Genomic DNA, 23,904 nt, shown 5'->3' with positions numbered 1-23,904 from the left:
AGCCCTTTTCTAGCGGAAAGGACCAATGACTTTACTCTCCACATGTTGGCATAATTTTTGAAATGTACCACATTGGCTTTTATTATCATTAATAAAATGATAATAATTCTGTTGTTTTATCCTGAACTGATTTGGGAATTGGCCCATTGTAGAAGATGATGAAATCTAGAAAGGGGAAGATGCATCTTTTGATTCTAGTTTTAAGTGGAAACTTTTAATTTTCACTATTTTCCATATAGTCAATGTCACCGAGCCCTGTAGGTATTAACTTTGCAACATCTCTAAAATCATCTCTCTTCTTCATCCTAACTGCTGCCACATTGATCTACGCGCTTATCCTATTTTGCCTTGACTGCTGCATCATCCTCCTTGCTTATCTTCCTGCCTTCTCCCTCTCTGTGTCCCCACTCTAGTTAGTCCCTATTTCATTCTGCTGCCCAGATCATTTTCGTCATTCCTCAAGAATCTGTGGTTTTCCATCCACCTTCACAGCAAACATAAATTCTTTACTCCTTTAGAGAACTGAATCACCTTGACCCATCCAGTTTTTCCTCATTGACTTCCTACTACAATCCAGCACGTTCACTTCGCTCCTCCAATGCCAGTCTACTCATTTACCTCAATCGCTTCTATCTTGCCACCAATCCCTTGCCCAGGTCCTGCCACTAGCCTGAGAATCCCTTCCCCTTCATCTCTGACAGACTATCACTCTCCCCACATTCGAAGCCCTATTATAATCACATCTCCTCCAAGAGTTTTAACATCCTCCTCTCTTGCTAAGGTCGTCAACTTCTTGTGAGCAGGGAATGGGTCTCTCAACTCTGTTATATGATGTTCTTCCAAGTGCTTAGTACAGTGCGCTGCAAGCAATAAGTGCTCAGTAAATTCAGCTAATTGATTAAGCTGTTTTTATATGTTACAGGCAGTAAGGCTTTTCTAGTCTTAGTTGAATGCTTCGGGATGTAGCGTGAGCATTTTATAAAATGTGTAAGGCCCATAAAAATTAGTGTACTGAGTGCTTTTAAAGCAATTTCATTAATTGGCAGCACAACGTAGAGTCTGTTAAGATATAAAGTAGATTGACTGGGATAGAAATGATTTGGAGAGCATATCTTCGTGCCAAAAAAATATGAGCCAATAATAATAATAGTACTGGCATTTGTTAAGCGCTTACTATGTGCCAAGTACTCTTTTAAGAGCTAGGGTAGATACAGAGTTATCAGGTTGTCCCACGTGGGACTCACAGTCTTCATCCCCATTTGACAGATGAGGTAACTGAGGCACAGAGAAGTGAAGTGACTGGCCCAAAGTCACACAGCTGACAAGGGGCAGAGCCAGGATTAGAACCCATGATCTCTGACTCCCAAGCCCGGGCTCTTTCCACTGAGCCACGCTGCTTCTCTTGCAGTTCTCAGTTGTAACAGGTGTCCAATTCCAGTTTTATCCCTTTCAGGAGTAATTCATCTTGTTCATTTGGATAGAGGATTTTTTTTAAGAGTTAATATCAGTAGCTTACTAATCGAGGCTCTAATGTTCCACCTGAATGTTGGCCAATGTATTTGGATCTGAAGCTCCAGGTCTCGAGGACCATTATTCTCTCTTCTCCCCTACCTCTTGCTCCAACCCCATTTTTGGCCTCAGCAGAATTCTAATTTTATTTTTACTGTCTCCAGCTTAAATTTTAATCTCTTTGAAAGCAGATCAGGTCTCATGCTTCCTTGTTACCTCCCCCGGTGCTGGTACAGCTCTGGACATCCAGGGGGTTTTCAGGAAATACCCCCTTCAAAGTCTTATTGAAGATACATCTCCTCCAAGAGGCCTTCCCTTGACTAAGCCCCCTTCCTCTTCTCCCACTCCCTTGTTCATCACCCTGACTTGCTCCCTTTGGCCATCGTCCCTCCCAGCCCCACGGCTCTTTTGTGCATATCTAGTAATTAATTTCTGTCAATATGTCTGTCTCCCCATCTAGACTATAAGCTTGTTATGGGCAGGGAATATGTGTACCGTTGTACTCTCCCAAGCACTCAGTAGAGTGTTCCGTATTCAGTAAGCTCTCAATAAATATGACTGAGTGAAAAATAATTTGGATGAGGGGGATAGATGGTCAGAGTGGAGGCTGCAATTGCCGTGGCTGTTGCCCAGGAAACCAAGGTAAATGGGAAGTGATCAGGATGAGGGCAGAGATCGAGAAATGCTGCGTTTCAAGTAGACTTTACTGAGGTCATGGTGACTGCACAAATCTGAGGCAAATGCTCTAGTTGTGAAGATGGGCCAGCTTCAATGGCAGTGTATTTTCCCATGAGAAAATCTGTCAGCTTATTTGCTTGCTTCAAGAAGTCAGTCGTATATCTATTGTGATGGTTTACAAACTAATTATATTTCACTTAGAGTAGAAAATGTTGAAAGTTTTTAATAGAGTAAAAGAGATTGAGGCCCGAGATGCACTAACAAATTATCTAGAAAAATCAGACCCCGGAACACGTCTGTCAAATGAACATCTCGGTCCAAAAACTTCAATTGGAATATATAGGTTAGAGAGCTAAAAGGTATTTCTGCATCTACATTCCAGTAAAGGTTGAGCTCTGTGCCCATTCTGATTATTTTAGCACATTTTCTTGGCACACATAAAGCACTTAATCCATAATCCTTCTTCTTAGGAGGTAATGTGCTAATGCAAATGTGACCAAATTTATCATCTTGCATTCTTCTTGTGCACATTTTCTTTCATGAGTTTACCAAAATACCACTTCTGTCAGTGCCAGAAATGACCTATTCACTCCGTAAAAGGAATTGGCCAAGCTTTCAGTCCATTTCCAAGGATTGTACCTCCTGGTTTAGAGGAAAAGGTAAAAGACAAAAGAAAACTGTAAAAATTCCTACAAACTCCAATGGCCCAGTTCCTCTTTCAAATGTTCTCTAGTCTTGTGGCAAGTCATCTCTGCACCCCCAAAGTTGTGATGTAGAATCACTTGTGAGTTGGCAGAGGGACCAGTTCTCCTTTGAGTGAGTGCACAACCCAGTGCCCACAGGGGAATAGTTGAGATGGTGTGTGAGAAAAGGTCTCCCTTCCATTCCTGCCCTTCAATCCCCAAGAGCTATGACCCTACCACTTCCTCTTCCTCAAAGAGAGATTTAAGCTCAATGAGTACCTGAAATGATGATATTCAGCCAAGGATTTACCTTCCCCAAGAGTATTTATAAGAAAGGCAGGTTAGTAGTTCTCCAAAAAGGATTGCTCTCTTAAACACAGGTGTAATTAAAAGGTTTGGAGTCCTAAATCAAGATATTTTCTTTAGGAAATCCGATGTGATAATCTATTAACACTGACAGCTAAAAGAAGGAAAATCTGTTGTCGCTGCCAATGTCATATTAATATTCTATGCATAGGCCTAATGTGTTTGAAAACAGCCCTGCTTTTCACGGTCATGTTGGTTGTTTTTCGAGGATCCAATGACTGCCATAGGAAATGAATATTAAATTATTTCTTTGTCTTTTTCACATTTCAATATTCTATCATTTTCTTTTCTCCATCATTTTAATAAGACATACTTTACATAAGCAAAACAAAATATGGTTTAATATCAAAAATATGTCTAGGAGACACCATTTGTTACGTTACCCCCATGATAATTTGTGAGCTGACAGCTATATTAAAAAACAAACAAGAAACCTAAGGAAATGTATCCAGAAAGACCCTAAATACTGCAAAGAGGCATGCAGATGTGCCAAAAAAAAAAAAGGTTGATGTGCAGCCAATATTCCCTTCTTTGCTGAATTAATGAGTTTGCCTCTTGGTAACCTAATCTTTACAAAGACTTTGCTCAAGGAGAGCAAGCCCTTTCCTGATTTTTGCTCACCAACTGTTGCAGTAGTTATCCCACCAGTCCATGCTATGTCACATTGTTTGAGACAGCATTCCCTAGTTAGTTGATTGTGTCTTCTGCCCCCCAAGCTTTTGTGTGCCTTTTTTCGGTGGACCCAACAGCAGCTACTTGACTATACTGCTGTCATCTAGTCTCCTTAAATACCTGGCAGCTGGGGGTCCAGGGTTTCACTGTTGACGGTTTCGCTAAACCACTTGATGTTGAGTATAGGTCAGAGCAAACTGGAGAAACTATACATTTAACTGAGTACGTCTTGTATAATAGGTCCAGTATCAAAGCCATTGGGAATGGAGTGTGAAATTGCCCCAGATCTCTCTCACTCGGCCAAACATTTGTATATATTTCCATAATATAATCTGCTCTTTATGAATATTGAGAGTACTTAACTGATCGGAAAGACAAAATATCAGGCGTGTCAAATCACATGGGTTCACTATATTCATTTGTCCATTGTGGCATAGTAAACCATAAAATGTTCAAAATAGGTCACTGAGGACCACCTTATTTCTGAGTTAAATTTACACACGATGAATTCCCTCATGGGCCTCTAAACAGAAATGGGTGGTCTGTGTTTTTGTATTCTCTGTGGGGAAATAAAACGAGATGGGAAATGTGTACCAGATTGTCTGTTTTGCATGCACTGTTACCTATTTGGGGTATTTAGATACACAATTGTAGTTTATGGGTCATAACTCTGCATCTGAATTTTGGGCATAGGAAAATAAAACTTTGAATAGTAACTAGTGACAGGGTACACATATTGAAATTGAAAATTAAGTTTGACAGTTTCAGAACCGATTAAGGGTGGGGAGGGGGAAGCTTTTATTCCACCAGTCTGATGGTTTATAAGTTTTAAAATAGTGTGTTTTACCAGCTAGTTAGAATAACTTTAAAAATATTTAATGAACATATCATTGTAGCCTTTCATTTCTTTTTAAAAGCACGTAGAACCAATCAGCTGAATTTGCCTCTCCCTTCTATGTCATCTTCAGCTTTACCTTTTTCTTTTTAAATAATAAATTATCTTTAAAGAAGATTCCTCTTTTCAGATTGGGTTGTATTTTTTGGCTGATAATAATTAATTGGTCTAATTGTGTGTTTGGGATGTGGTCAGTAAAAAATTCCAGACAACGGAGGGAAAAAGATAAACATAAAAAGTCGATGGCTTGCTCTTTAAATTGGATGATCTATCTCAGAGTAAGCTTGGGGAAAGTGGAGCTTTTTCTGCCTAAAATAGTTTTTGTCTCCTTATTCAGTGACTAGCAGGAGTATTGGAATTCTGCTGGTGAGGGTGATGATGTCTCTTTGTTCCTTTACAAAAGATAAAGCTGATTTGAAAATCCTATGATGGAGATAGAAATTGGAAAAGGATAAATCAAATGCTGTGTTTTTTTTAAAAAAGCAATAAGGCAATGCAAGAAATAGTTGAGCTTTTAGACATGTCTTGGGGTTCAAAGATGATGAGCAAGGAAAGTATCCACTGATTTGGTTGTATTGTACTCTCCCAAGTGCTTATTACAGTGATTTGTACACAGTAACTGTTCAGTAAATATCACTGATTGACACTGCTGACAGTGAGATTTTGATCACTGGTGTGGCTTAAAACATCTGTGTTTGTCTGACCATCCCTGGCACATTATGTGAATGTAAACATTGGTCCTTGCTGCCCTTTAATTGGCTTTCCACAGTGACTGATGCACTTCTCATTTTTCCCTATTGGAATCATGGCCTTTCTGAAGCCTCTGCTCGAAGATAGCCTACTTTGGTTTGCTCTGAGTTGGGCTGACAGGCTGCCTTCTGCTTCCCAGCTGTCCCAAGTGAGGCCTCATGAGGTTCTGCTTCACTGTGTCTTTTAATTTCTCCTCTGTTACTTGTTAAAGATGATTACTATGGCATTTTTGAAGTTCTGATGCCTAAGACCTGATTCCCTCTGGATTTAGATTTAGCAGGAGACTTAGCACATCCGTTGACTTACCACACATATACTGTGGGTTTTACTTTGGTAGGAACTTCCTAAAAAGATGGAGCAAGAGACAAGCCTTTCCCTTTTGATCAGTTTCTTCCACTTTGATGAGGGCAGATACATTTAGAAGAGCATTGAAGGCATTGTTGCCGTCTCTACAGGATTCCCTTCTCATCTTTGAAGAATGGAGGCGCTTTGACCCATCACTTTCTTGTGGTAATATGAATGGGAATAACTTAGTTTTAAGTAAAAGTCCTGGCTTTGGGAACAGTCAACTTTGAATCTCTTCCAAATTGGGATATTACTCACTCGTTGCTTGTGTCCGTGCTATGATGTAGGGAGTGATTTAATCATGTAGTCTCCTTCCAATCTTGGTCATATGTATACTGCTATATCTCCAGGTCAGTATCTTGAAGAAACCCCTATTCACGTGGGCAAATGCAGTTGTGGTTCCTTCATTCAGTAGCATTGCCGCGGAGCTCTTTGAAGGTGGCTTCATTTTCAAGAATGACTTTGATCCCTCTTCATCCTTAAAGCCACGTTTTTGTTAAGCTGATTGCTGGTGTGAGTTTGGAGCCTCTAAAAATTAGTCCAATGCTCTATACCTCGTGATTTCAGTGATCCAAGTTTCAAGTTGGAGAGTGATGGAATAAATGAAACAGCATTGTTTAGATATGGGGTGTTTCCATGTCTCTCTCTTATGTGCGAGGCAGAAAAGAAAGTGTTAATGATTATGCACTGATGTCGGCAAACATCACTGAATAAAAGTAGGCTAATGCTATTTATCTTTCTTACAGAATTGAGACATGAGGCATAAGTGAAAACAGTGTCAGGCACTACAAAAATCAAGCATGGCAGCCAACAGAGGACAGCCATTGTGCGTACCTAACGAATAATTCATTAGGAACTGGGGTATCCTAGTTTTTGGCCTTTGCCGTCACACAAGCACCTTTAAGTGAATTTTACCATGAATGATGTTTTCAAATATTAAGGACAATTATTTTTCTACCTCTTTAAAGAAATCTATACCTATTATCTATCTGAAAATTTGTGTCTTCACAGTCCCATTTTTATCATTAGTAGTAGTAGTGCCACTATTATTATGATATTTAAGTGTTTACTGTGTGTCAAGCACTGTTCCAGGTGCCGGGGAACATATGAGTTAATTTTGTCAGGCACAGTCCCAATCTCATAGGGGGCTCACAATTTCAATAGGAGGGAGAACAGGCATCGGATTCCAGTTTTTCAGATGAGGACACAGAGGCACAAAGAAATTAAATACCTTGCCACAGGTCACACAGACAAGTGGCTTGAACGGGGATTAGAATCCAGGTCCTCTGACCCCCAGGCCTAGGTTCTATCCACTAGACAACATTGTTAAACTTGTTTTCGCATTTCAGCATCATTACCTTCCCATAAATTGAAGTCCCCAGTGATTAACTTGTCAAATTTTGGGACTGCTGTCCAGATCCTTAAATAATTTTTCTTCTTACTCTTCTGTATTTTCTTCATTTAGAGTATATGCACTGGTGATGAGAACTCGGTTTACTTTTTTATTGGAGCAGGGTACAGCCAATGTATGTAATTGTCCTTCGTATTTGAAGAAGACACCAGTGATAGTGAAATTTACCCATGGGTGTGTTCCTGTGGCTGAAAAGGCCATCGTGGAACTCCATAGTTATGTACACAGTGTGCACAAAAAAGGCTGTTGGGTTATCACAGTATTTGTAGGACCTGATATTGTTTTCCCCTTTGCCTCCTCGTCTCTCATTCCTTATGAAGCTTTTGCTCACAAAGTCACTCATTTCTTGATAACAGTGATTGTCTTTTCAGAGGAATGTCTGGCATGTGCCAATTTTATATAGTGCCATTACATGCTTATACTTTTGTATATTCTGTAACTTCCTCATACAATGATACTTAAAAAATTGAAAAATAGGAAATCCATGTAATCCAAGTGCCACACGTATTCTCCACTGAACTACACAGTGGATGATTTTGTGATATCTTTTTTTACTTTCCTTACGTGTACAAAACTTGAGCAGACTATAAACCAAGAACTCAACAATGTGAATTTAAGATGAATTTATCACTGAGAATATACAGCATATGAAAAGCCCTTGAGTGAAATATCAAGAAAATTTATCTCTTCCTTTTCTGACTGTTATAATATTCACAAAATGACTATTTCAAATTCATGATTCTTGATAGCGAATGATTTTTTTATGGGGTAATGATATAAAAGTTAAAACTATTTGAAACTGTGATTCAATTTGAAGAGATTGCCTTAAGTGCTGGGAACACTATTAACCAAGCATCACAGTGGTACCATAAATTTAAAAGCCAGTAAAACTATACCTTTAAGAGAAATGTGATCAGTGAGTATTTTCTCCCTCAGGTGTAGCAAACTGGATTTACATTTCTTCCGGAAAGCTTTTGGGGAGAAGAATAGTTTGGTTGCAAATACAGTGTGGGGGAAGCAGCCTGGCCTAGTGGAAAGAGTATGGGCTGGTAGAGTAGCTGACTTCTAGCCCCGACCTGCCACTAGCCTAAAATCTGACCTTGAGCAAGTCACTTCACTTCTCTGGACCTCAGTTTCCTCCTCTGCAAATTATGAACGATCTATGTGCTCTTCTCCCGACTTAGACTGTGAGCCTATGTAGGGCAGGGACTGTGTCTGATCTGATTGAATTGTCCCTACCCCAGCACTTAGTACAGTGCTTAGCACATAGGAGGTGCTTAACAAATAGCACAATTACAATAATGATTGTCTTTATTATTTTATGTTCATTTATGAATACTTCAAACATTGAGGATTTGAACATACAAATGTTGGATTTGCATATATGTTGATGTTAAGATTGCTTTTCTGGTAATATTTGAAATGCTTAATCAATCAGTGGTATTTATTGAATTCTGTGTGCAGAGCACTGTACTAAGTACTTGGGAGAGTAAATGCAACAATAAACAGACAGATTCCCTGCCTATGATGTCTAGAGGGGGAGAGCACCGTAGTAAGTGCTTGGGAGAGTACAGTACAAGAGAGTTGGAAGAAACGTTACCTACCCAGGAGGAGTTTATGAACTAGAGGGACATAAATGGGCCCAATCCAGGGACAGATTAACACAGGTGCTTGGGGGCTGATGTTCAGTGGTCCCAAGCTTAAGCGTGGTCTTGATTGCTCTCCTACAGATGCCATTCGGCAGTCTCTCAATTGCCTGTCTCTTGACCCTACTAACATGGAGGCCACATGGCTCATGATGTTTGAAATAGACCTTCCCAAAATAGCCACCGTACACACACATCATCAGAGGGAGAAGGGCAGTGCTGAAGGTTGCCTGCAGGATCCACCACCTGACGCCCCCCCCGCTCTCTCTTTAGACTTGGTGGCTATTTAAAATGTCTCCGTCTCCTGTAGAGGAGAGAGCAGCTGATGGGTCTGGATGTTTGGGGCCCAGCTCTGGCACTCAGAAGCAGTGGAAGAGCCAGGGCCAACCCAGGGTGGTGCCTCTCACCTGGTCCACCTCCTCCCTCTTGAACATAGATCCAAGAACAAGGTAGCTAAGATGGCCTGCTGCCAATGTAGAAGTCTTTAAATGGAAATATTGTCCTCTAAGTGGAGCAAGGATCTCTCTTAACTAAACAGCTATATTTACAGGTTTACATGTCCCTGAGCCAGCAGACAAGATCTACCATGGGATTCATTCTGCCTTCCCACCTCAGGGCCCAGAACAGTCTGTCAGATGGTGGAGAAGAGGCATCTCTGGGTCAAGGAGGAAAGCATGGAGAGGGAGGATTAGAGGCACATCAGAAAACATCAGTGGGTCATGGCAGGGTCAGAGCCTCAGAGCATGGTGGTGAGGACCTCCTTCTTATCTCTAGACCTTCAGGCAAAAGGCCACCTGGCTCCAGCTGCTCCACTGGCCATAAGCAGAATTTTGAGATTCCCCCACAGCTCCCACCAGCCTCGAATGCATGTCTGGCTGGCGACCCTGGAACTATGAGACGCCATTATTATGATACACTTTGTATGTTTTCCTCTACATCATGGGTCACCTGAGACACCTCATAAAATGGCCCAGTTTAGTTCCAACCCAGGCCCATCCCCAGAGGGCTATGGTCATTTTTATTGGTCCTTCCATAGTTTGTTGTTCAATCTTTAGAAAAGCTTGAGCTGCAGATAGCAGTGCAGAGGCTTCTGAAACCACAGCTCTAGCTTTGATAAGCTCTTAGTAAGAAAGAGGTTGTATTAGATTTAAAGTCAAAACCTTGACAGGTTGGCTGTCTACTGAGGCATTGAATAGTAAATCATTGCTTAAGCTTCAACAAATGCGGAAATCTACTTTCTGCAGGACAGAGGTGGGAAAATTTAATCATTAATCCTCATGATTCTGAGGGATTGAAGTTACTTAGTTGGACAATCTATATTTCACAACTCTCATGAAAATAACAGTCATTCAGCAAATGAAACAACAAAGGAATTCAGATCACTCGCAGTATCTCAGTTGGCAGCATCATTGCTCAATGGTTTGTATTCGTGTCACATCGAAGGGTTTTTCAGCCTAAACCTGACCTTAAAATCCAGATGATAGGTGATACAAATACCTATTTGAGTAAAATCTCAAGTAGCACCCCCATCCTTATTTCAGAGCCCTGCTTCAGTCTTAGGGAAAGCCCTACAAAGTGTAAAATTCAGCATATTCAATAGAATTGTGGAAATGACATCTCTCTTATCAGTAAAAGAGTACTTAAAGGGAAGTCAGAGAGAAATCAAGAGGAAAGTCACAGGGAGGAGGGACAAGTTAAAAACCCAGAAAATTCACTCTTAATAAAAATATGTACATTGTGTATAGTTTAATTGTGGCATTTAAGTACTTACTGCTTGTTCAGAGCTTCAACAGATGTAATATTATCAGACAGTTTCTGCTGCAAACGGGGCTCACAATCTGTTATCCACATTTTACGATGAGGAAACCGAGTCCCTGAGAGTTCAAGTAGTTTGCTTAAAGTCACCCAGTACAACAGTGGCAGAGCTGAGGTTCAAACCCTTGTTTTCAGACTCCTACTCCTAAACATGTTCCACTAGGCCACACTGCCCTCCCTGAAGGGTCCCTAAATTGAAGAGGGTTGGGATGGGATGATCTGAGCAACGACTGGGCCGCCCATGTCGTTCGGGCAGATAAGGTATTGGGCCCGTCTGTGATTCAGGCCATTTATGTATGCATAGAGATACAAAAACATCTTCTCTAGTCCCTAGTGTTAAATCCCCTGGTGACAGGACAGGCCCCTGCTGATCTTAGGGATCTATCAAACCCCAGTCTGGCTCTAATAATAATAGTGTTTTTTAAGCACTTACTATGTGCCAGGCACTGTACCGAGCATTGGGATAGATAGAAGCTGAGAAGCAGCGTGGCTCAGTGGAAAGAGCACGGGCTTTGGAGTCAGGGCTCATGAGTTCGAATCCCACCTCTGCCACTTGGCTGTGTGACTGTGGGCAAGTCACTTAACTTCTCTGTGCCTCAGTTCCCTCATCTGTAAAATGGGGATTAAGACTGTGAGCCCCACGTGGGACAACCTGATTCCCCTATGTCTACCCCAGCGCTTAGAACAGTGCTCGGCACGTAGTAAGCGCTTAATAAATAACATTATTATTATTATAGAAGCAAATGGGATTAGACACAGTCCCTGCCCCATATGGGGTACACAGTCTTAATCCTCATTTTATCGAACGGGGAGATGAGGCCCAGAGAAGTGAAGTGACTTGCCCAAGGTCACACAGCAGCCAGGATTAGAAGCCAGATCCTTCTAACTCCCAGGCCTGTGTTCTAGAAATCTCCGCCCCAGCTGTGTTTGTCAGAGAAAGCATAGAGAGGTCCTGGCTAGACTCCTGAGGCTGGTTGGGGCACAGGAACTTCACTCTACCAGCCCTGAACCTCACGTTGGCACGGCCCAAGTAATAACACAGTTCACCTGCAAGTTCAGGTCAAGAAAAAGAAAACTCTCTGATCTCATATTTCCTTTTGTTCCTTCACCATCTTTCAAACTCTTCAAAGAATAGTTATGAAATTCATTTTAAGAACAACTTAAGAACATATCACTTTCTGTGTTGGACAGTCATTTTTTTTTTGGTTTAAAACATTCAGTGCCACTGGTACTAACGTAGACCAAATGGTCTCTATAAGACTGCCATACCTAACAGTGGTTTATAGAAGAGGTGAAGGCAGTTGGTGATGTTGGGGCTAGATGACTATGCGTGGAAGGTACAAGCGAACTCCCTCACCTCTACTAAAAAAGTAAATTAAATTTATGTTCTCAAAGGGATTGCATCTCTCTTCTCCCCACTTCTCTCATTCCTAAATTCCTACAAGTAGGAAAACCCCCATGTTTATCTATTAGTGAATAGAGCCACATGTCTGTTGTGTGACCAAGGGCAAGTCACTTCACTGGGTCTCAGTTACCTCATCTGTAAAATGGGGATGAAGAGTGTGACAGGGATTGTGGGGAAGGGACTGTGTCCAACCTGATTAACTTATATCTACCATAGCATTTAAAACAGTGCTTGGCACATAATGAACACTCAATAAGTACCATTATTATTATTATTTGTCAGTTGCTGAACAGTTTTCACCATGCATAGGCAACCCTATAAGGTTTGAATTGCTGCTAAAACTCCCCTGTAGACTGTAAATTCCCTGTGGATAGGGATTGTGTCTACCACCTCTATTGTATTTTCCAAGTGCTTAATCCAGGGTTTTGCACACCATAAATGCTCAATTCAATACCATTGATTGATTTTTAAGACTACACTGCTTACCTTGATTGAGAAAGTGGTACCCAAATACCTTTATTCACAATGTGGAAGGGTCACTGGAGCTACCCAAAACATTTTCAGCAACATCATCTTTGAAAATGAACCATATCTATAGATGTGTACCTGGATAAATATATATTCATTAAACATAACAAATAATGGAAACTTTTATGGCAAGGACTTCAATTCAAGCATTCATACAAAAAGGAAAGCACTCCTCGGAGATTTAAGAGATATGACTGTTACAGACTATATTAGTGAAGGAAGTGAAATACTCTTCACGAATACAGTCTAGAAAAATAATTTATGAAATGGGCTGTGTAGGATGGGGAACAAGTGTAGGAGGTGGTGGTATGGAAATAAATGAGTTCACAGAGATGCAAAAACTGAAGTGTAGAGGACTATGACATTGGTTTGAAATAGAATGGAAGTTAATATGTTGTTTGGCTTATAGCAGGGGCAAAGAAACTTACAGAGGCCTTTTAAATAGTTCTAGAAAGATATGTGAGAGCATTAGCTTTGCCTATACAGTCCAGTTGACCAGTATCTGAGATTATTACTAATAGAGCATTAAAAACTCCTAATCCAAATGTAATTTAGGCCAAAATACCAGGAGAGAAGACAGTCGTACTTGTTGGATTTTAGAAGGAAAGTTAGAGGAAACAAAAGTTAGCTTTAAGAGTTATCACTAGGGCTATCCTTAGCAAATCTGCAAAAACTTGAAACTGAAAAACAGAAGTGAATCAAAGGAAAGTATGAATTTGTTTTAACCCTCAAATTAAACTAAATATTTTCACCAACAAAATAGACTTTGCTGTCACCAAACTGCTACCTGGTGGCATAGTATCCAATGATACATGGACATAGAAAAGTTTACCAAGAAAGCAACTTTGGCTTTGGAAGAATGAACTGAAAGAGATAACCTAGAAGCAGAAAAGCAGGGATAAGCAGTCTTGACAATGTGATAAAATAGTGAACTGTTGGGAGACGAAAGAAGCAGAATGTACAACTGGGGAGCTCTCCTCTAGCACAATCAATCAATCAGTGGTATTTATCAAGCACTTACTATGTGCAGAGCCCTATACTAAGCACTTGGGAGACTACAAAGCCTTTAAAAAGAACATAAAACCAAGATAAAGTCTCAAAAATAGTAATAGGTCTTATAAGTAGCAACTGAATCAATGCAATAGAGAACTATTTTTATTTTTTCACTGGGTAGAAAGGATTGTAGGATGTGCATAATTCTTCTCAGCCATACTTCCACACATAGAAAGATCTTAGCATCAATAGTATCATCTTTAAAAATGAAGAAAGAGGTAACAGGGTATGATGGAATGAGTGGAATGGAAATCAGGAGACTCGTTCTCGTTTCAGCTCTGACCCTGATCCTCTGTATGATGTTGGATAAACCACTTAACCTCTCTGTTCCCGTTTCCCTATCTGTAAAATGGGATAGTTTCACCTGGTCTCTCTACTTCGTGGACTGGGAACCTCATATGGGACAGGGACTATGACCTTATTGGATCCAGTGCAACCCTTTTCATGTTTTGCACACAGTAAGGCCTTAACGAATACTGCAACTAGTACTAATAGTGGGGAAAGGATATATGTGTGTGCAGGGGTGATGGATCAGTACATTTGTAGCTTTACAGAATTGTTTTAAAGGGATCAATTTAAGCTATCTCAATCTTATGTTGGTTTGATGCAGCTAAGTATTAATCTTTTCTGTGATTTTTTTTTTGTTGGGAGAATAGATACTCTTTGCTTGAGATCACTTAAGGTTCTAAAATTGAATCATCTTTTCCCTTTTCTTCTATTTTTGGAGTATAATATTTAGGAATATATGTCCCTAGAACCCAGTTATGTCCTTGAGCGTGAACAGTTTCTTGAAGAAACTGAGGGTGCTCTATGTACATACTGATCCCCTTTTTGTACCATCATTTTCCTCAACTTTTTACCCTATTTCGATCATTGGTATTTATTGAATGCTTGTGGTGTGCAGAGCACTATACTAAGCGCTCTGAAATCCCCCCTTGCTTCAATTATGTTATCCTATTCAGTACGTTTCTCCCCAAGAAGGTGTTTTAAACTGCTACTGCACACTAAAGGAGCAGATGAATTATAGTTTCTCCATTCAGTCCTAATTTTCAATATGATTATCCACAGTCTACTGAATACAGATTCATATTTTTTTATATTCTGAGCAAGGGGAGTTGACTGACATTGTTCTCTAGAAAGAGTCAGTAAGGGGTAAAGGTCAAAGAAATGCCCTTATAACATTCTACCATATCTTCCTACTGAGAAATATAGAATAAAAGTTGAGTGTACTAATACAATATCTTTTAATTTTAAAAAATGTGATTTAGGATTTCATTTTCCATGTGAATTTTAAGAAGTGTTTTCATCTCAAGTATCCAGACATTAGACAGTTACTGCTCAAATGATCAAATGCAATCTCTCACATTACCAGTGACATGGACACTCATACTCTCTCTCTCTATCTCAGTCTCTGTCTCTCTCCTCCCTCCCTCCTTTCTAATTTCAATTATCTTTAGTAGCTGTGAGGTAGTCATTCTACAGAGATCGGTATCATTGTGTAATTAGCCTCAACAACAATAAAGTTAATTCTGTCTCAGTATCGCTAATCCATTATTACTCCTAGTTTATCCAATAAATAATCCCATTTCTCCCCCTCTAATCTCACTGATATACGATAGGCCCCAGCTGTGGAAAGTTAGAGGAACCAGTTCTGCCTCTTCACTCTCTGTGGAATCTCGTCGGCCTTTGCTGGGACTCTCCGAACACAGCCTTGTGTTCTCTGACATTCAAACATGGGTGAAGAAAGATGCTTCATGTTTAAAATCAATTTTAGCAACTGAGAATAATAATAGCAGTTACTTTAAATGGGAAGAACTTTCAAAGAGAAATGATGTGCTGACTGCCAACAGATCTCTTAGCTGGCAGTCAGGTCATTTGTTTCTGATAGCTCCTTTTGTCTTTGCTGTTGAAGTTGACTTTTACAGGAAGCCAGAGAGCAAAAGGTTATGTTCAGAGAAGGACCTTTCCACATCCTCTCGGTGGCCATCTTTAAACTCTGTTGCTCTGGCCATCACTTGAAAGGACCAGGGCTGCAGGCAAAAGGGTCCTCATGCTCTCAATAGCCAGGTTCTCATTGCTTTGGAAGTGTTGGTGTATTTCTAGATAATGGAAGAATTACGTGATTTAGAAGTTGCTGGCAAGGCTAAACAACCGCCAAGTCCTCTAATTTCTCCCATTAGGTTTAGGATCAATGGAAGGGGAAGAGGAAAGATAGGTAGGCCCTACTGTAGAGTATGTAAAGTCCCATGACAAGAAAGCCTCAAGGTCTGGAATCCAAAGGGATCAGCCACAGTGCCATTAGATACTGCGTTTGGTGTCAGAACAGTTCTACTTTGAGGATGCAGTGGTTTGCCCCAGTGACAAAAGCCAAGAAAGGTGTCCTACTCTGTTTGATGTACACACATCATTCTATATGTTTGTATGGGTATGTGTAGGTTTGCAAATTTGCACCTAGAAGTAGCTCTCTATCCTGACGGAAAGAATCAATCATTTTAGGAAAGCTGTTGGTTCCACTATTCTCTCAACTCTTGCTCTTTGTTCAATTTTTAATGGTTTTTTTACACTTTTTATTGGTAGTAGCCGTGTATCAGGCCATCGTCAAATTTTATTTGGCAAACTGAGAATTCTTGCCATAGTTTGAGTGAATTATAATTGTTAGAAAAATCTTGTGTGTCAATTCTTAAATAATAATAATGTTGGTATTGGTTAAGCACTTACTATGTACAGAGCACTGTTCTAAGCACTGGGGGAGATACAGGGTAATCAGGTTGTCCCACGTGAGGCTCACAGTTAATCCCCATTTTACAGATGAGATAACTGAGGCACAGAGAAGTGAAGTGACTTGCCCACAGTCACACAGCTGACAAGGGGAAGAGCCAGGATTCGAACCCATGACCTCTGACTCCCCAGCCCGGGCTCTTTCCACTGAGGCACGACTGTTTAAAGTGTCAATTAATAGTATTTTATTAAGCATCTGTTATATGCCAAACACTATACAAAGTACACAGGACAGTATAATATAGTTAGACACAATCCATTTCCTCAAAATTCTTACAGTTTGTCAATAAATCTAGTTCATAATCCAAAGCAATAGTCTTAACTCTCCAAATTAGTATGACTGTTATGTTGATTAAAATGAATGGACTGATGGATTTTTTTTTCCATTTCTTGATTGTAGGATCCGAAATTGCGAGAATTGTTGGATGTGGGGAACATAGGACGCCTGGAACATCGTATGATAACTGTAGTGTATGGTCCAGATTTGGTTAACATCTCCCATTTGAACTTAGTGGCATTTCAAGAAGAACTAGCGAAGGTATTGTATATTGGAATTTATGAGATGCTGAATTAATTTAGACAAGTATTAATGTGAATTTTGTTTTCCAACCCTTCCAGAAACAGCTCAGAATCTTTTATTCTAGGACAAGGGTGTGATGTTTCCCAAAGTCTTACAGTTAAAGAGAGGTCCTCATCTTCCCTCCCAAACCCGGTCCGCTCCCAGACTTCTCTATCACCGTGGATGGCACGACCATCCTTCCCGTCCCGCAGGCCCGCAATCTCGGTGTCATCCTTGACTCGTCCCTCTCGTTCACCCCACACATCCTATCCGTTACCAAGACCTGCCGGTTTCACCTCTACGATATCGCCAAGATCCGCCCTTTCCTCTCCACCCAGACGGCTACCTTACTATTATGGGCTCTCGTTATATCCCGGCTAGACTACTGTGTCAGCCTTCTCTCTGACCTCCCTTCCTCCTCTCTCGCCCCGCTCCGGTCTATTCTTCACTCCGCTGCCCGGCTCATCTTCCTGCAGAAACGATCTGGGCATGTCACTCCCCTTCTTAAACAACTCCGGTGGTTGCCTATCGACCTACACTCCAAACAAAAACTCCTCACTCTAGGCTTCAAGGCTCTCCATCAACTTGCCCCTTCCTACCTCTCTTCCCTTCTCTCTTTCTACCGCCCACCCCGCACGCTCCGCTCCTCCGCCGACCACCTCCTCGCCGTCCCTCGGTCTCGCCTATCCCGCCGTCGACCCCCGGGTCACGTCCTCCCGCGGTCCTGGAACGCCCTCCCTCCTCACCTCCGCCAAACCGATTCTCTGTCCCTCTTCAAAACCTTACTTAAAAATCACCTCCTCCAAGAGGCGTTCCCAGACTGAGCTCCTCTTCCCCCTCTACTCCCTCTGCCATCCCCCCTTTACCTCTCCGCAGCTAAATCCTCATTTTCCCCTTTTCCCTCTGCTCCTCCACCTCTCCCTTCCCATCCCCACAGCACTGTACTCGTCCGCTCAACTGTATATATTTTCGTTACCCTATTTATTTTGTTAATGAATTGTACATAGCCTTGATTCTATTTAGTTGCCATCGGTTTTTACGAGATGTTCTTCCCCTTGACGCTGTTTAGTGCCATTGTTCTCGTCTGTCCGTCTCCCCCGATTAGACCGTAAGCCCGTCAAACGGCAGGGACTGTCTCTATCTGTTGCCGACTTGTTCATCCCAAGCGCTTAGTACAGTGCTCTGCACATAGTAAGCGCTCAATAAATACTATTGAATTGAATGAATGAAAGGTTTTCCGAGTATCACAAACATTCATTGAGTCCCATCTGTATGCAGAGTGTAGGGCATTTGGCAGAACAAAATGACACAGCCCCTGCCTTAAAGGAGTTTAGAATCTATTTCTGACAATCACGAGAATAATTTGATTTGCAATTTCTGTATTCCCCTATCCCCCGCCCCTCAAATTCCCCTACCCCGACTAAATTTCATTTGCGGTAACCAATGTATCAGGCCATTGTTCCGAGAGCTGTGACCTGTTTGTGTCTTTTGGACGCTGAATACCTGGCCAGAATTCAGGGCTTAATTTGTGCTCAAGTATTGCTGGCCAAAACACTCTGAATACAACTCTCTGAATCTCGATTGGCCCATTTGGAAGCTACCTTATCTCTTTCAAGGATGAAGTACCTGACATTTTCACTCCTGAACCATTTTGGAGATATGCTTTAATCACGTTTCTTGATGTAATATCTCTTTTGTGGTTTTGTAAACCATTTTTATAGGAATTTATTACTGACTAGTTGATTTCCCATCCCCTCCAGACATTTCATTAGTCATCTATTTTTGGGATCTCAGAAAAATATACTAACATATTTGAAGAGAAAACCCCAAATCTTTTTTTAAAAATGAGTTCACATATTTTCTTCACTATACTGGCCTTCCTCCAGTATAAAATGAACAAGATTTCAACCAAAATATGCCAGTGTCACTGATATACATGAGCATGTTGTAAAACATTACCCTGTGTCTTAGGTGGTTTTCTGCTCAGTGAAAGTAGGCCAATACTTTCTCTCGTCTCAGACTTATGGGCCATGGTGTTTATAATTTATATTTAATTTCTTGTTTCTTTGCACGTTACTCAGTTATGTAAAAGTGCTTTTCGATAAGGGGTAATGACTATTTCTTTTTCTACTAATTTGCCCCAAGAGACAGACTTCTGTGGGCTTGTAAGATTCTCCTCCAAGTCTGAATCACTAGAGGGCATTTCAGCAGCTTTTTGATGTTCCTTATATAATTAACAAAACAACAGGGCATTTTCTTTCCCTTTCTAAATGCGTTTTGCTCAAATTGTGAAATCGTAATGCAGAGCTTATGTGTATATACTGTTTTTTATTAACCATAAGGTGAATTTCTTTTAAAGTACTGAGATTCTTATCATATGCTCTGAAACGTCACATTGTATATATGAATATAATCGTTGTCATATACTTGGAGCTAATATCTGCCAATTCTCTATACCGATTTCAGGTCAGACAACTAGGTTTCTAATGCAATCTCTGCCAATTGCCTTCTATGTGACCTTGGGCGAGTCACTTATCAGTACCCCTATTGCCTTCTTTGTAAAAAGGGGATTGAATACCTGGTTTTCCTTGTATTTGCACTGAGCCTCGTGTGGGACAGGGACTGTGTCCCAGCTGATTGACTTGTACCTAGCGCACTCCTCAAAACAGTGCAAAACATAATGCTTAATATATACCCTGCCCCCTACCATTCCTCCCCCCCAAAAAAACTGGATCCCAGATGCACTGAGTTTCCCTTAATGCTGATTGTGGAGTTCAGGCTCGTGGCACCCTAAATGCCAACAATCCCCATTATTTAAGCATATTTGCAGCAGGTGTGAATCTCAGTTCACTCTGGGCAGAGAACAATGCTTAGTGCTTAGTACAGTGCTCTGCACACAGTGAGTGCTCAATAAATACCTTTGATAAAGATGATGCTATCCAAATGGGCTACCCAACTATACAATAGCTCTTCATTCCTCAAGTGAATGTTCATTGCTTCTGCTTTAGTTCTATCAATTGATCTATAATTGTAGGGTTTCAGTGTTTGCTACGTGCCAAGCAGTGTGCTAAACACTGGGGTAGATACAAGGCAATCTGATTGGACACAGTCTTTCCTATATGGGGCTATCAGACTAATGGGGAGGAAGAATATGTATTCCAGTGCTAAAGCCAAGTGTGAATTTAAAAATATATTCTGGCCTACCTGATTAGATTTCCTGATTTCCATTCAGTTTCTCCGGGATGAGGAGACAGAGCAGTGCCGTAGAAAAACTCTACGATATCTGGATCAGGGTTTCTGTTTAGGACTTGTGAAGGAACACTGATAATACTGAATCGAAAGATGGTATCCCTGTCCACACCACCCTCATCATAAAAATCTTTGGTACTAAAGATAGATTTTCCAGTATACAGATTGAGGTCAATAATGGAAATTTGCCACAAAGAAATATTTTTTTCCTAGGTAAGTTCCCCTTGATGATTTGCACACTGATGAGTAGCAGCGTGGCTCAGTGGAAAGAGTACGGGCTTGGGAGTCAGGTTGTGAGTTCTAATCCTGGATCCGTCACTTGCCAGCTAAGTGACTTTGGGCAAGTCCCTTAACTTCTCTGTGCCTCAGTTACCTCATCAGTAAAATGGGGATTAAGACTGTGAGCCCCACGTGGGACAACCTGATTGTCTTGTATCTTCCCCAGTGTTTAGAACAGTGCGTGGCACATAGTAAGCGCTTAAAAAATATCATCGTTATTATTATTATTTGTTCTATGCTTAAGGGTAATTATACAGTTACATAAATAATCTCTATTTTCAGGACACCTGAAATCATTGTTCAGCACAGTGCTTGCCACATAGTTAGCTCTTAATAAATGCCTTAACCAACTTATTTGTTAATTCCCTCCCCTGTTTCTCTGTCTCTGTTGTTGGTCTGTCCTAAACTCCCAGAAGATATAGAGCTTTATTGTTTTAATGGCTCACTATAAAATGTTTATCCCCATTTGCAGCATTCAGATTATCAATCATAATTTCACAACTGTGCATCCACTGGATACATTGATTTGATAATTAAGTCTATGGATGTCATAAGCACTTGCATTTTAAATGTTTCCCGGCCCCCATCCGTGGCATGAAAATTCAAAGCCGTTTGGCTTGGTTATCCTAGCGATGCCTGTTCCTCCTCAGGGCTAACCCATTATCAGGTTGAAAGAGTTTTACCAAATCCACATTTTTCTTAATGACTCTAATGGCATATCAGAAAGCTACAGTTATGTAAGGCCATTACTAAGATAAATGTTCGGTCTCTGGCGATTTTAATAGGATCGAAGAAACCTTGTGATGATACCTAGTGCGTGCTTATGATTTGTGCCCATTTGACCCCTATATTAGATTGTAAATTCCTTGAGGACAGGGATCATGCTGCCTCAAGGATGTCTTCTGCATACAGATGCTCAGTGAGTGTTTCTACGAATAATGATTGCAGTCCTTGACATCATATTAATGCTTAGGGAAATGCTATGTAGCATTGCTCACTTTTCCCAGCTTGCCTGGAGTGATGCATTATTGCATATTCCTCTACACATTTGTCCAAACCCTCCTTCAGCCGGCTGATATTTTTGGCCAGCACAATTTCCTGTGGTAATAAATTCCACCTACTTACCGCCCGCTACGTGAAGAAGTGGTTTTCCTTTTGTTTGTTTTGAAGCTACCATTTTCAAGTTCCGGTGGGTGAGTCCTCATCCTGTTGTTTTGAGATTTGGCGAATGAGTCCGTGTTCATCCTGTCCCCACCCTTCGTGACTTCAAAAGCATCAATCAAATCCATCCTCGTCCTCCATCTTTCCAGAGTGAAGATTCTTAATCCTTTCAATCTGTTAGCTAGCCCCCAGTTTTCTGGGTTGCCTTTCTCAGTACCGCCTCCAACTCTATTAAAACCCTCTTTAGATGCAGGGGCCAGAGCCACTTGTGTTATGTGAACATATTTTATGCAGTGGCAAAATTATGACTTTTGTTTTCTGTAAATATTTTGATGATTCCCTGTGTTAGGTTGGTCTAGTGCAGTACTCTGGATCCATGATTTTAAAGAAGAGTAAATACTGAGCCTCAAATCTCTTTTCTGAGTGATATCTGAGTTCCCTCATCAAATGCTTAGAATTTGGAGGATTTTTCCTTAAGGCCATTACCTTCCAATTGTTCATACTGAAGGTTGAATTAAAATAATCCATTGAGTGAGCCCGTCAATGGACAGAGATTGTCTCTATCTGTTGCAGAATTGTACATTCCAAGTGCTTAGTCCAGTGCTCTGCACATAGTAAGCACTCAATAAATACTATTGAATGAATGGATAGCTCCTTTTCTCCTTGAGTACCATCTAGACTCTAAGATCCTTAGGGGCTGGGAACATATCTACCAATTCTGTAGTATTGTACTCTCCCAAGCATTTAGTACAGTGCTCTACACACAGTAAACACTCAATAAATACCACTGATGGATTGATCAATTTTTAGTTCCACAATTTTAAAAGGCCCCTCTGATTTCATTAGTCAACTTGCTGCTTTTTAGGAATAATAACGTTAATGGTATTTGTTAAGCGCTTACTATGTGCCACTGTACTATGTGTTGACGTGGATACAAGCAAATTGGGTTGGACACAGTCCATGTACTTCATAGGGCTCACAGTCTTAATCCCCATTTTACCGATGAGGTAACTGAGGCACAGTGAAGTGACTTTCCCAAGGCCACACAGTAGACAAGTGGCGGAGCCGGGATTAGAACCTATGACCTGGCCTGGACCCCATCCACTACTCCATGCTGCTTCTGAAATAGTAAATCAGTGAAGAATCCTGTATTATTTGCTTTGGCGTGCCAGGTGTTTTTCAAACTCCTTTTGGTCTTCCCTATTTCCTGCTTGCACTGATTCTTGTTGCTTTTTTTGCAATTCATTTTTTTAGGAAGCAGAATCCGTAGCTTGAAGTGGAACAGGCAAGGAACTTTAGCCCTGAGACTGGTCTTTCTCGACTCCTTTTAGTCTCGGAGTCCAGACAACTGGCAGTTAACTGTGTGCCGAACTCCCCCTTCCATTGTGCCGCCAGCCTGCTTGGATTCTGGGAATTGCTCTCCAGCCTGTTTCTCCCCCCTCCCCCCCCCAAAGGACAGGATGAAGTGGTGTGTGCAGGAAGCTGAAAAGCCCCATCTGTCAGCCTGTGCTGGCCATGTTCCCAGACCGTGGGGTCTGAGGAGGAACTAGTGCTACCTGCATCAAAGTGCCAAGGCATTGATCCCTGCAAGCCTTTGACTGGTTGATGATATCGTTTTGTTCCAATCATATTTAGGTCAAAAAATATCCCTGCCCCATGCAGACCTGTCTAAATGTGTCTGTTGGAATTAATCTCGAGGAGGAGGAAACTGACTATTGTGTGTTAATATTATACTGGTCCCTTTAATCTGAGCCGTGCAATTTGGGTCCCTGGAGACTTCGATACCGCTATTGCAGCTCTCTAGAAGAATGAGAAGCCCCTTTTCCATTGATTTTTTTTTTCAATTAAAGAAATCACAGCAGTACCTTTCCTACACAGGTGCTGTTGATATGCTACTTTAAGAGTGATTTACCAACCTAATCATAATCTAAACAATCTCCTAGGAATCTTCAGCCTCTTTTTGCAACACTTATGACCCAAAAATGCAGCCCCTGGGGTACAGAGAACATTGTTTTCCAAACATAATTTAGGGTAAGTGCAAACCAAATTGAAAAGAGGGCAGATGATGAAGCATGCATTAGAGTAGTGATCACAGATAGATCACCTCGTCTCTTGTTCTGCT

At 41.0% G+C, this 23,904-nt stretch overlaps 1 protein-coding gene across 3 annotated transcripts in view; it reads left to right on the top strand.

Annotated features, from left to right (window-relative positions):
• The window catches only part of PLCB1 (phospholipase C beta 1), a 457,205-nt gene that overhangs the window by 247,574 nt on the left and 185,727 nt on the right, over positions 1–23,904 (top strand). For all 3 annotated transcript variants that reach the window (XM_029071936.2, XM_029071938.2, XM_029071937.2), the window contains one exon: positions 16,935–17,072. In XM_029071936.2, the coding sequence (XP_028927769.1) occupies positions 16,935–17,072 (138 nt within the window). The remainder of the gene's footprint in view (positions 1–16,934; positions 17,073–23,904) is intronic.

This window comes from Ornithorhynchus anatinus, chromosome 9, assembly GCF_004115215.2.
Source record: "Ornithorhynchus anatinus isolate Pmale09 chromosome 9, mOrnAna1.pri.v4, whole genome shotgun sequence".
NCBI lineage: Eukaryota > Metazoa > Chordata > Mammalia > Monotremata > Ornithorhynchidae > Ornithorhynchus > Ornithorhynchus anatinus.
The sequence above is the reverse complement of the archived record's forward strand: the minus strand, read 5'-3'. Positions and strand labels throughout refer to the sequence as shown.